Source organism: Syngnathus leptorhynchus, chromosome 1 (assembly GCF_054491065.1).
Source record: "Syngnathus leptorhynchus isolate UIUO chromosome 1, UIUO_Slep, whole genome shotgun sequence".
NCBI lineage: Eukaryota > Metazoa > Chordata > Actinopteri > Syngnathiformes > Syngnathidae > Syngnathus > Syngnathus leptorhynchus.
Genome location: NC_141195.1, coordinates 11,600,386 through 11,614,218, shown reverse-complemented (window position 1 = coordinate 11,614,218; position 13,833 = coordinate 11,600,386). Strand labels below are relative to the sequence as shown.

Sequence of the window (13,833 nt, the reverse complement as noted above, 5' to 3'; positions counted from 1 at the left end):
GGAACTGCTGCGTAAAGTGATCCAGCCAGTTTTGCTGACTGAAGCAGAAGATCGTGCTTTCTTTCGCTCCAGCAGAATCACCGGCATCATAAATAAGCTAAGAGCATGTTTTTCGAGAGATAAACTGTGTTGGCTTTGATAGCGAGCAGAAAGGAAGGGTTTGGACCCTTTGTTTGAGAAAGTGAAAGGCAGACTCTTTAGTGCCCCCTTGTCCCTCACATTAATTATCATTTGATGGTAAGGAAATAAGAGCAGGTCACATTATGAGGCATAATTATTCATTGCAGCTTTTGCCCTCACTGAACTACCCCTCCCCACTTGTGCTCAGTGAGGAAAGCGGTGGGCCTGTGAATTGAACCCCCCCTTCAGCTTTTCAAAAGAGAGGACAGGAGGGAGCAGGGTGAAGGGCGCCATTTGCCCCTGTGATATATGAGGAGTGACAGAAATGTACGTTAGGTGCATCTGAAAGAAAGACAGAAGGTCAAGGTGCATTACACTCCGGCCATTTACGAGCCCAACACACAGGCTGACCTGCACTGCAAATACAGTCGTGTTTGCGCGTGCGTGTCCATGTGTGTCAATGGCCTACACATTTTAAGATTGAAACGTGTGTCAACAAAGATGAATGCGCCACTGTAGTGAATGTGCTCTCTGTGGCTTTTTGTACGCTTGCAGATGCAGCGAGGAAAACGTTTGAACATTGACCGTAGTTCCACAAAAAACGGCTTTTGCCCTCGGAAATGGCAGAAGTAGTTGAAGCACATTTTCTGTCCATAAGCGTAGCCGTGATGTGCGCTGAACATGACACTAGCTTGACATTGATTTCGGGTCACCAAATTGTTCTGATTTTGAAAGCACCCCATAAATAAATAATGTAAATAGATCATGTATTTCGGCACTGGCAGAGAGAGATACAAGGGCTTGGGGTGGGGGCATTCAAATTCAGAGGTTCCAAAGTTTTTTGTACTTGACATCTACATCGGAATGTTGCGTGATTGCTTCAGCCCTAAGGCAGGACTGAAAATCTTCGAGGTTACTTAACGTGTTCACTGTGCAGGTAAGCCTAAGTTCTAAGTTGTCATTTATGGTCCAGTGAGAGAAAGAGAAGCCAGAAGAAAAGACTGCCGTGGTCAAAGCCCAACATTAACATTCCAGAAATATCTGAGGCTTATTCACAGCCTCTCTAATGCTCTGCCGCCACTTTTTGAAAGCGTCAGGACTGAAGTCAGCTGTGTTGTAGCCTAGTTGGACTGTGCACAGTAGAGGATGTAATGAATAATCTTAACCATAAACATGCCTCGTGTGCGTGCGTGTGTGCTCAGAGGGAAACAAGACATGTGCCATCAGATCAGCTAAATCTCAATATCGCACTCAAAGGGCTCGAGTTTAATCTGTCAATGATCTGCACGCTGTAGTGTTGCACCGGGAAGCTGATTGTTCTTGGCTCCCTCTGGTCATGTTTTAGAAAAATAATTGCCTGTTACAGCTTCTGTGTGTTTTCAAGTGAAGCACTAAACATTAGCTTGCACTGCAGGTTATAAATCACGCATGTCTTCCCTCCTTCAAACATTTTTTTTTAATTAACTAGCCTACCAATATGTATGTAGGTGGCCTGTGTCTTCTCTGGCTTAGTACTAAAATGGCACTGCTGCTGTAAGAGGCCCAGTCGTGAAGGCTACATGTTTTATGAGCTCTCCTCAAAGGATATGAAGCACTGAGCTCAGATCCTGCTTGTTCCAGCAGTGTTTTCATCACTCTTGGCCACTTCCCAGATTGTTTTTTATTTTTTTATGTGTGTGCAATGAGGAAGTAAAACCACATCCGGCAAAAGAGAGTCTATCTCACCACCAAGTTGATTGCCGGGCTTTATAAATGGGGACTATTTGCACGCCGAGGTCACAATGAGGAGATTCATGATTTTCTCCTCATGAGCATTTCAGAGGGCACACTCCTCATTGTCGGGGATCAGCGGCCACCACGGCTGAGATGGTGGGTGTCGAAGCTGAACACTGAATATTGCACCCCCCCCCACCACCCACTGCTTTCGGGAGCTATTCTTTTCATTGCGCAAGCAAACTGTCAAACCCGGAAGGTTGGCTGACAGCGTCTTGCTGTGTCTCGTCCGCCATGATTTGTGAGTCATATCTCTGGTTGCGAAAATGCTGTTGCGCTAACATAAAGGCTATCAGCCAATGAACATGTTTGAAAGATGGATCTTTTCTTGCCTTGTTTTGAAAGGGTTACGGTCGAAAACAGACTTCTCTAATTAGAGGTAATATCATCCTATGGTGCTGCTGAATAGGGCGTTTGTCCCTCGGCCACTCCCAACCATCTGCTCAACGATTGTGTGCAAAATTTCCCCTCGTTGTAGCTCGCTAATATCTGTTTGGGAATGCTTTAATGCACTGACCTACTAATTTTGTTTCTAGGCGATGTTAGCCAAGACACCGTTCAGTGCCCCCAGTGCTGCCAGTCTCAAGCCTCCGAGCTGTCTCATCTGTCACGTCACTCTGGGTGCTAGCTGGAGGATGTAGGGCAGCCTCATGAATACATTCCTTCCCGTTCCTCACCACGCCTATTTAGGCGACCAGTTGTACTTGAACTCGCGGATAAGATCATTAAAAAGACAATTGGATAGGAGAGAGAAAAGCTGGGCTGTTTGATTGCTCAATATCAAGAAGTGGCTTGTGTGTGAGTGTTGCAATATTAAAACCTCTACTGACAACAAACCCAAAATATTTTTTCACCTCCACCTGATTGATTAAATGTCACATTGACATTTTCTATTCCACCTTGAGCAATATTCCAGATTACACTTGTGTTTGTTTATGGTACTGTACATATTTATGTCCACTTTTTGATTCACTACACTTAACTCATTCAGTGCCATTGACGGTTATAGACGTCAAAGCCTAGACTGGGTTGGCTGTGAATGAGTTAAGAACATTTGGCATGTGTCCCCTGTATCACTGTACATCGCATGACCCTCGTTACGTCTTTGAAAAAGAAAAGTCCTTGCTGAACGGCCATCCCAAAGAACCAGAGAGAAACTCAATTAAAAGTCACATTCATGATAACGCCACTCGCCGCCACATGCCTCACATTCTCAGCTTTCCTCTTATCAATGGCCCTGGCAGAGAGGCCCTTCACTGCTCTCGAGAGTGTCTCATTGAGAAAAAAGGGCGACAGGTTAGAATGCCTGCAACCTTGGCATTTCCCTCCGGAGCCTCCTGAAAATATGATTCCTCATGAAAACACCCTGAGCTACTCGACTGGTCTCACGCTTGCACCTCATGAAAAAGCGACTACCACGATGCTGCCATTAGTGGGGCTGCTGGCATAATGGACATCTTGGGACGGCACCATTGTGCCAGCCACCCTCCATTGGCGAACCCGTGGCAAACACACGCACACACACACCCTAGTAAGTAGAAAAGGGTTTAGTCTTCTTGGAGAGATGGAAGAGCAGCTTAAACCCTGTGGTGCACACAGTCTGATCCTTATCAACGTGAGGTGGAAAGCACTCGACTGCAGCTACTTCTCTAATATATTGCAACACATGTATCACATTTCACACACACAGATAAGGCGTGCTTTATGAATAGTCTCGTATTAATCGTTGTACAGGTAGACTCCTTCTTTGCTTCGTTTCCTCTCGTAAGAGATTCTTTTTTTCATCACTATTTCATTTATCACCACGATTAAGTTTGGCTTTCTTTTTTGTCTGTGTGATGAAACATTTAGAAATACGCAGAAGACTAACATTTTGATAAGTGACCGTAGCACTGAATAGGGTGCTTATGAGGAGCCATTTAATAGAATTTTTGAAAAGGTTTGGAGAATCTCTCGTTGAATGTTCTGATGTCAGCGTAATAGGGAGGCAAAATTGCTGCGTCGAGACGCTTCCATTGCCGATGCCACGTGCGTAGTTATAATGATAATGCCCCACGCCTAGTGCCGATCCATGAAAATTTCGTAGCAAACTAAAATAAGGGCCTCTTGAGAATAAAGCGAAATGTGATTACACAAGGTAAGACAAAGGCGCTGAGTGCAAGGCCCACAATGAATCCCCGGTGAAGTGCCCTACACTGTACCTCCAGCCGAGCCTTTTATTGTGCGCTTGTCTCTCGGTGGCTCGGATGACGGCTCAGATTAGATGGCACTCACTGAGTAATGGATTGGAGCTGACAAAAACCCACTGCATTTCCACAACATTCCAGCCAGGATCCGCTCACTGCCGAGGATCTGCTCGGTTGATCGGGATTAATTGAAGCTACCCCCATTGTTAATAACCCCCGAGTATCTTCACGCTAGCATTGTTCCTCTCTAATCTCTATTCACGGGAGTATTGTGTTCTATCCCTTTGCAAAGCTACCCGTAAATCCTTGCCAATCACATTTTGCTACTTCATAGTTGTGCAAATGAATATTCCAGAAGGATGGTAGACAACCAGGTGCATTGCGACCATTACTCAAGCTAAAAACAAGCACTGACAATATTGCTCAGTCTTAGACAAGCTTTGGTAAAAATGTCATCAAAATGAGTTAATGACAGCGAATAAATGAATAAAACATGGCTTTGTTTCAAGGATGCGGAGGCGGGCGGGAGAAGCTGGAGGATGGGTATGAGAACCTCATGTGTGACCATTGTGTGCACAATGTGGGGGTGTGATGTTTTAATCGAGCCGCAGACTGTCTCAGGGCAAAGGTCACATCTGAAAAGACTCTGGCAAGAGAGAAATATATTTGAGCCCGTGCCCGGCTGGCTGCTACCCCCTTGGCTTCATTGCACTAATGTAAATGGTGGATTAGGCATCGTTGGCTGGGGAGGGGACCCCCTCTTAACTCCTCTCCAGCCACTGTCTCCCCCTCCCTCTCTTTTCCATTAAGACAGCTGGTATCTTTCAAAGGGTCCTGGCCCCGTGATTGATGTGTAATAGCTCCAAGACTCACCTGCCCCCCACGCCACCGCTTCCCACAAAGCACTTTGTTTCTCGGGGAGTGGGCATAGAGCTTCCTCGCCCGCCGTCATCGTCTGCTCCGTGTCTCCCTCCTGCTCTTTCAACCATACGACTTGAGAGCGACTCACCTCATCTGCGGCCTGCTTCAAACTGCTCTTTTTGAGCGACTTCACACTCCAGCTTCTGATGAGCAATGCTTTTAAAGCACCTTTTGAAATACTGCAAACTCAACAGTTTTCCTTCATCGAGAATGCCATGAGCTCCGTAAAACTTGGATTGTTTCAAAGTCAATCCAGATGAAAACTAATGGCAGCGAGATTGTAAAGATATTTAGTGAGCTCGCAACTTCAAAGTGGAATGACCTAGCCTTCAAATCGTTACGTTGTCGGTTTCATAGAAAGAGGCTTATGTTTCTAATTAGAGAGAAGAGGTGCTTAGCTCACGCACTGATTCTGGCGGCCTCCAGGATTAGAGCTGTGCTATCAAATACAGCAGTCATCAGTGTTTTCATGTTCCTCACACCTCACAAGACAAGCTTCTGGATACGGACACTTCAGGGGGGCCCAAGGGTAGTTTCGAAGGTGCCTCGCACTCGCACGGAACTCTCCCGAGCCCTTGAATATCGTGGACGCATTAATGTGTCCCCCGTGCGTACAACAGGCTTGGCAGCCCAGCGGTCGCCGTGGTAACTCATCATTAGGTGATTAATGGGGCTGTGACGAGGCTGCGGTTTAATCAAGCCCGGTGTTTGTGAGCGAGCCGACAACAGGAGCAGCTGCCCTGTCAGTTGGTGTCTGCTCACAAAGTGACAGCACCCGCTGCTTAGGAGCATGGTCGTCACCAAACACGCATCTCGTGTATGTACTGTGTGTGCATGTGTTTCACATTTTGCAAGTCCTGCTGTAAATGCTGGCTTCCTCACAGATTCCTGACTCTCCACTCTGCTACCTCAGCCATGGTAACACAGCTTGCCTTACCCGTGTGGCAATGTAGTAATGACTATTTCCTGTTAATTTGTTACTGTGGAGTTAGCCAGGGCAACGCGGGCATGAAGTGTTGAGGCTGCTTTCAAGTGTGGTAAGAATTGTGTGCGCACAACGGGCTTCTTCAACTTTGCCCACTGGGAGGCTTTCATTATGCTACCAAAAAGGACATTTTTGGAATAGCTGGAAATGCCCCATATCCTTACCCGCCGGATTGCTGCATTCTTCCCTCCAGACCTGTCATTTGACATTAACACAGCGGTACTTGTGGTGAAGGACTTGGATGGAGGCACGGTCCAGTAGAGTACACACACGTACATAGCGAACAAGAGTCGGTCCGGTGTCATTTCAGATGGTTTGCTGAGAAGCTGGCCAGCAAACTGTCAGTGAGCTCCATGCCGTTCGCTCTTGTGCTGTTTATACTGAAAAGCCCCCCTGACACATTTATTGGCTGCTAGCCTCATCCTCCGTGTTTTGTTTTAGTTATTCAGCCATGACCTCCATTTAATATGTTCTGACTTTCTTTTCAACATCCTTTTACTGTGTACACATCGTAATGCCTTGTCGAGAGACGGCAAGTGGTTTAGCAGGAAGCTAGAAGGTTCTGGCCGTTTGATAAAGCTGCTCTCACAAGTGTTAATGATTGCGGAGGATGCTGCCAACAATTACCGTTGCTAGCCTCCCCAGCCGCCCAGCCTCTTGGAGCAATCTTGTCTTGCCCATGAACAAACTATTAACCTCTGTCCAGCAAAGATGATGCTCACTCTTGTTTTCTTCTCCTTCTTTTTTCCCCTTTCTCTCCAGCTTTTCTGAAACACTGGGGTTGTTGGTGTGGCCAAATTTTCCCTGGATTTGACCAGTAAATTCAGAAGACTGAAGCCCAGGCTCACAGTCTACCTTTCACGGAGGCCCAGCCGTGAGAGGACTGAGGAAGGCACGTGGCGGATCATGACGGCTGACAAAGAGAAGGAGCGGGAGAAAGAGCGGGACAGAGACAGAGATCGGGACAGGGACAAGAGGGAGTCCGGGAAGTCCCGCCGGCAAGACGGGGAACGGGGCGAGAGCGAGAGCTCCAGGCCCAGGCGCAGTTGCACGCTGGAGGGCGGCGCCAAGAACTATGCAGAGAGCGAACACAGCGAGGACGAAGACAACGACAACGGCAGCACGGGCGGAGGCAGCGGCACGGCCGAGGAGGCCGGCAAGAAGGGCAAGAAGAAGATGCCCAAGAAGAAGTCCCGCTACGAGCGCACAGAGAACGGAGAAATCACGTCCTTCATCACGGAAGACGATGTTGTTTACAGACCAGGAGGTAAGTCCTTGTCCCGTCTAATCTAATTAACAGCCGGGCAAATGCAGTAAGCCCAGTCAGTCCCCATTCATCAAAGTCCCATTAGAAAGATCATCTCAAACACCCCGAGTAACTATGCGCTGTGGTTTCTTTCGACTCCCCCCCCCCCCCCCCCATTGTTGTTGATACACTCGCTTTGGAAAAACCAACTAATAAATGTGTGCCCTTTACAATTTGCTCCTTCTAGATTGCAACTACCACCTCAGGCTAAAGGCCAGTGCATCATGCAATCAATTCCAAGTTGACCCTCTCTGTGCTTTTTGTCTCAGGCTGAGTCAATAAAGCAAAGTGGTACTTCCACAGATGTGATAGTGGCGGCGGTCACAATAATGACTTTATACAAACGTGATTGAACTCACTGGAAAGTCTGCCTTCCTCTCCTCAGACCAAAAGGTGTTTTAATGTTTGAATGGATTGGGCAAAATCACCAACCAGTTAAGTCTCCCTGAATGTTCCTGTTGAAGCAGTTGTTGAACGCTCGCTCATGTGTTTTAAGTGTCTTTGTTGTGCTTGAAGTTTCTCTTGTCTCATATCTGTTGTGTCTTGCCTATTTAACTGCAAGCAAAAGGTCAAGTGATGGGCTGTTTGTATATTAAACAGAAAGATAAAGCGACTTAAAGCCTTGTGTTGCTATCACGTTGCCGTGCAATCGCACAGTCCCACCCCCATGAGCTGCAAAAAGGGATGACGCTAATGCTGTAAAACAGCCCGTTAGCTGAATGCACTCTCGCTGTTATCAATACAGATCCTTAAACCAGCAAGCATACTCGCTGAAACCAAATCTGGCCATTGCTCCCTTTTCTCATCTCTGTCTAATAATCGGCACAGGCTTCACCGAAGCTTCCCCCCCCCCACACGTTTAATAGACAGCGCACCAAGGCTTTGTCTCATAATTCAACCATGCGGATGGATGGTGGGGGCGGGTAAAGGAGATTGACAAAGAAAAAAACCGTAAGCAGTCAGTCACATCAATGAAACATTCAAAAGGCACATAAACAAAGTCGAGCGTCTCAGTGGATTAGCCCTGACGAATATTTATATTTCCACATCTGAGCGAACAGCGGAGCCGGTGCCCGCTTGATGGGGAATATTTATGTTTCCTGTCTTCTTCTTCTTCAATTAGCTTGACAGGTCGAGAGCTGCCTGGTTGTCACAACCTTGCCCCCTCCCTCCCCTCCCTCCCCTGGCTCCTCCACACTCCAGTTGCTCGGCTGTGTTCGATCAGGGATGAGCCGCTACACTAGTATGCAATTTACCACCTATTGTCAACACAGAAGATCTTCCACCTCGGTAACTGACCTCCTGCTGTCTCCTTTGCTTATTGTTCAAGTGATAAGCCCCGTGTGTGAGTGCACTGTGTGTTTTCCTCCTCCTGCTCGCTAGCAGCCTTCTTGCAATCAGATTTGATGTGCGCAGCTTAGGCAGGCACAAAGCCTGCGATGGATGATGCTTCACTAAATGTTAAATCCCTTTATAGCCGTCTAGTGACACACAATATGTAAAACTGACCACCCTTGGTGAGGGATTTGCATCGCCTCCTACCCAGTAGGAGAGGGACTGGGATGAGAGGAACAAAACAAAAATGGCTATACATGAAACAACCCCAAATGGGGTTTTAATTGTTTCCTTATCAATGGGCCTACAAGTACACATTTGTGTCATCACATAAGGTGAGCTCGTATTGAAATAGTTTTAGTCCCAATCTCCAGCCAACAGCACAGTTTAGCCTCTCTATCCCTGTGAGATGGGTTCGGGCGGCTTAGAGCTGACTGGATGGAAAAGGGTGGAAGATGTGCGGTCTGCTGCTAGGTGTTAGCCGCAGTTTAAAAAGATGGAGGTGTGCACGTGGAGTTGTCCTGTGCTGGTTGTATACAAGTCCCATTCCGTGCAAGCAGACAGACCTAATCAATCTGTGCCCTGTGGCTTAGCCCCATCTCCTATAGGCACCTCCAGGAGCTGCAAAACAAAAACAAAAAAAATCATTTTATTGATCCTCTCTGGAGATTATAGAAACAGCCATGAGGGACTACTGTGTACTGTAGTACACAGAGGCACACAGGTGCAAAAACAAAAAAAGCACACAGAAAACTGATGACCAGTTGTGAAAATTCACAAGTACACGATATCACATAGTATGGACAATCCGTTTCTTTTGAAACGGTCACACTGGTGTTGTCCTATCTCTGACAAACACCCGCCTGCTGTGGTGACACACACACAAACACATACATACAGCGGAACTGTTTGGTGCTGCAGGTGGCAGGCCGCCATAGCATGCCTCCTTCCTTCCCAACTCACTCCCTTTCGACCGCTTTGTTAAAAATGGCGAGCGCTAATGGAAACCACCTGCCCTCCCCATCTCACTCGGCACTTCTTCCTCCCCCTCGCGTGTATGTCATACAACATGGCTGCCACAGCGATGCTAGGTGGACTTGCTTTGGCTCGGATGAAGACAATGGATTTGATTTTGTAAAATCCCCCCAGAGAGAGTCAGATTAGTGTAGTAGCAGCACCTTTGTGTGTGTCAGTGAGATTGCAAGGTCACCAGAAGCAAAGCACCTTGTGTGTGCGCGGCGAGTTGTTGAGGTGGACGGACAGCTGGCGCTTTTTGCCGCAACTGCTATGCAAGTCAGGAGTGTCTGTCTTCGTGTGTGTCGCTCCATGTGTCATGTGCACACACATTAAGCTGTGTGCCATGAGTGTGTTTGACACACGGTGCTGTATAAGCAGGCCTTCCTACCCTCCTTTTCTCGCTTCTACTCAGGACCAACTGTTAGCGGTAACGAACAGCATGTGCCACCAATGAGTTACATCTATTAGGAATGGAAGACTCGTTATGTGAGTGGAGTCGTTTTGGTTTTAGTACATATTTGTAATTTTTTCAACATCGTCTTAATCACTTCATGTATGTATGTAAAACAATATGAATTTAATAGACCTAAAATGGCAACATCCCATTGTTGCTGCTTTGTTGTACCCTAATTGGACATTGGGCAATTGAATTCTAACAGAAACAAGATATTTGGATCTTTTTCACTGCTGACCAAACAATCGATATAATATTTACTCCTGAGTATGGATTCCTCTTGAAAAGCCAGTAGTGTGTTGTTCAGTATGTGAAGGGCCACTTTTTCAGTAGCCAGGACACCGTTTGGGCTTCGAGCCAGATATGCGCAGCACATCTCGAGTCAAGCTGTTGATTAGCTGGCTTTTTCTTTTTTTCAGTCAGGCTAACAAGGGGGCCAAGCCCTTCAAGTCATCTTGTATTGAAACAAAACAGTGTGTAGCTTGTCCTTAAACTGCATAGATCTATTTTTAAAAGCCTGGTCTTCTCTCCCACATCTCCCCACACTGGAGACTCGGGGGAAGGAGCGTTTTAGTGAAACTGAACCACCTGCCGCCCGATAAATGAGAAAGTGTGGGTTTGCTGAGCGGAAAAGAGGGGGGGGGGGTGTCAAAGAGCCTCTGTTCTCCCTTAGGAGCTCAGTCAGCTGTAGGCCGGCCCTGTTGCAAGGGGGCCGACAATTTGGCCTGCTAGGTATTTCCCACTGCCTTTCCAGTCTGGACAAGGCAGAACTGTTGGGCAGGTGCTGAGGGAGAGAGTTGAGAAATCTAGTGTCTGTGCCCCTCCAGGCCTTCATAACGTGCCAAGCCACCCCGTTGGGCTAACCCAGCAGGAAGTGGCAGTCGTGGAGTTTAAAAACACATCCTTTTCGCCGGGTTTCTGCCTGCTGTCCAGACGAAATATTTGTCATGTGAACAAAAACATACTCGGTGTATCGGTGAAGATTTTGATTCATGGTATTGCTGACAACCACAAATAAACAATGAGACTAATTAATTCATTCATTCGTTCGTTCGTTCATTCATTCATTCATTCATTCATTCATTCATTTATTTATTTATTTATTTATTTATTTATTTTTACTCACCCTTGGGCACCACTTTAATCTCCATTGACGTGATGAACGGGGCAAATAAAAGATTGCACAAGCACTTCATATAAATTGGAACATTATTTTCTTTTAACTAATATTTTAACTGTAATGCTCTTTTCAGTTTTTAACCGCCACTTTGCACAATATAAATGACTACAATTTAAAGAACAGCGTGAATACAAGACAGCAGAGAAGGCAAAGCGTTTCTTAACCGAGATCAACTTGAATGTGAATGCGCTACAGCACAACCAGACACATATTCTTTATTACTAAAGTAGGTGATTCACCATGGCAACGACATACACTGCTCTCCTTATAAAGATTGTGTACACTATATCTATCTAACATTTGGAAGATGTTATTTTTTTTTCCAGGAAACCTTCTTGCATAGTCTTCCTCATCAGTCTGTCTTCCTCACTGGATTTTTTTTTTTTTTTTTGCCTGTGGGTCCCCTTACACCCCTGTGGTTCCCTTATTGCATTCCTTTTGCAATTTAATTTTGGGATCAGTGCACTCTAGGGGGATAGACATTTGAACATTAGTTGGTAGACATTTATTCCATCTATTCCCAGATACACTTTTATCCCATGTGCAGTTTTTATGTGCCATTGTCACACCATTTTCTATTAAGCATCGAAACATTCCTCATCTTTATAGGGTGTGTTCATACTCGATACGTTTGGAAAAACTAGCCAGTGTCAATGCTAAGACTAAGTTCACACTGCAGGCAAATGTCGCAGTCACATTGAATATGTAAACGTGAATGCTTACACACACAAACAAATTAGATTTCACCCAAAAATCCAAATTGAGCTTTAAGACCTCACAGTGTGAACCAAAAGCAAATGTGCGGAACAAAATGGACCAAATATCATTTGGCGCTTTTCAAATCACAAGTGTTATCATAGCCTGGGTAACCGCCAAGCTCCAGCTTCTGTTTTTGATATTGTGATGAATTATTTAGGCAGTTGACTTCTGGAAAAAGGACAGACTAGACCCAACACCGATTTTCTTTTTTAATCCTAAACATGTTCATTGCATACGTTCAATAAGTATTGACATGTTGCTGTTTCGCGTGTCTTTTATTATTATTATTTATTACATTGCAGTTTTTCTGTTGGTGTTGCCTCGCTACAAGAAACCTAATCTTGTCTCGCCCCTCCCCTTCCTCTCTCCTGGAACGTTGCAGCAAATTAAACAGCATCTTATTTGCTCTGTAACAGAGAGAGTTGGACACAGCTCTTTAGCTGAGACGAGGTGTGTTTTAGATTAGCCACGCTTGGCAGCCATAAGAGAAAGGCTGGCTGAACAATGAGCCAGGCAGAAGAGATTCTTGCATGTGCGTCAAATAATGCATCGAATATCCTGACATCTGATCTCAGGCAGGAGTGACAATGTGATTATAGAAGCACTGACCAGTTTTCTGTTCTCCCGTGATTATTTATCTCCATGTTTTGAAAGACACAACTTTGTTAACGTCGAATGGTGTGCTCGTCAGCAGTTTTATTGTAGGGTGGAGGCAAGTGAAAGAAACCAAACGAATGGCTCCTGAGCACTTGACTACAAAGTCCCTGCTGTGGTTCCCCCGTCCGTCTCCAGCACACACTTCAACCCCCCCAAAATTAAAGAGAAAGACCAAGCAAGCCCTCCCCTTCATGCGTAGACTCCCACCCACCACAGCTCAAACCCAATGCCCCCTTCCTTCCTTTTCTGCTTATAGCACAGATGTGTGGAAAAAAAGAAGCTTTTCTTTCTTCTTTCATCTATGTTGAAATAGGACAAACATGTTTTGGAGGTCGCAGAGGGAATGAATTTACAAGATGCTTTTAACATTCAAACTGGGCTCAAAGGCTGTGAATGAATCAGATCGTAATTACGCCATCACCATGGCAGTTTTCCCATCTTCTCCACTCTCAGTGTCTGTTGTTTGTGTCTGTTGATGTGATCTCGTCACGAGACATCTGATCTGGTCCCTCTAAATGAATGTGCGGATAGGGTGAAGGGACACTAACCCCTAATTCCCCCGATTTGACTCCTCACTTACATGTCGCTCGCTCAGATTAGTCTCTTTTGTTCTCCGCTCTCCGAGTCGCTGCATCTCTCCCCTCCCTCCATCTTGCTCGTTTGGCCGCCTCTCTCAACATGCTCAGACGCTGTGTCACTCACAGATCGCACGGGAGTACTGATGGATATTTTCATTCATGCTATCTTGTAAATGACTTCCTGTGATGGTGAAGAAATGGGAGCAAAAGGAGAGAGCTTTTGGGGGAAGACGACAGGAGGGCGGCATTGAGAGAGATATAATGCATCGCTCAGAGCCAGCCAGGGCGATAACTGCCTCCTCCCCCACCACCCCCCACTTCCAAACAGCTCATTCACCCCTTAGCAGATAACAAGCCCACCCTGGGGTTACGAACACATACATACACACACACGCACACGCTCACACACACAACCTCAAAACAAAGCCAGTGATGTCACAAGAGCTCTTGTATATAGACAGGAAGGCGCACCTCTACAAATGGGCTCTTGGCTGTAAAGGCCATTAAATATCTTTTGCCACCTCCTTCTTTTCCTTTTGCAAGCAGTAAGATAAACCACAGC

The 13,833-nt window shown here is 46.1% G+C and overlaps 1 protein-coding gene across 9 annotated transcripts in view; it reads left to right on the top strand.

Annotated features, from left to right (window-relative positions):
• The window catches only part of rerea (arginine-glutamic acid dipeptide (RE) repeats a), a 120,322-nt gene that overhangs the window by 55,459 nt on the left and 51,030 nt on the right, over positions 1-13,833 (top strand). For all 9 annotated transcript variants that reach the window (XM_085917299.1, XM_085917307.1, XM_085917324.1 and 6 more), the window contains one exon: positions 6,748-7,252. In XM_085917299.1, coding sequence (XP_085773425.1) covers positions 6,892-7,252 — 361 coding nt within the window. In that variant the 5' untranslated portion in view covers positions 6,748-6,891. The remainder of the gene's footprint in view (positions 1-6,747; positions 7,253-13,833) is intronic.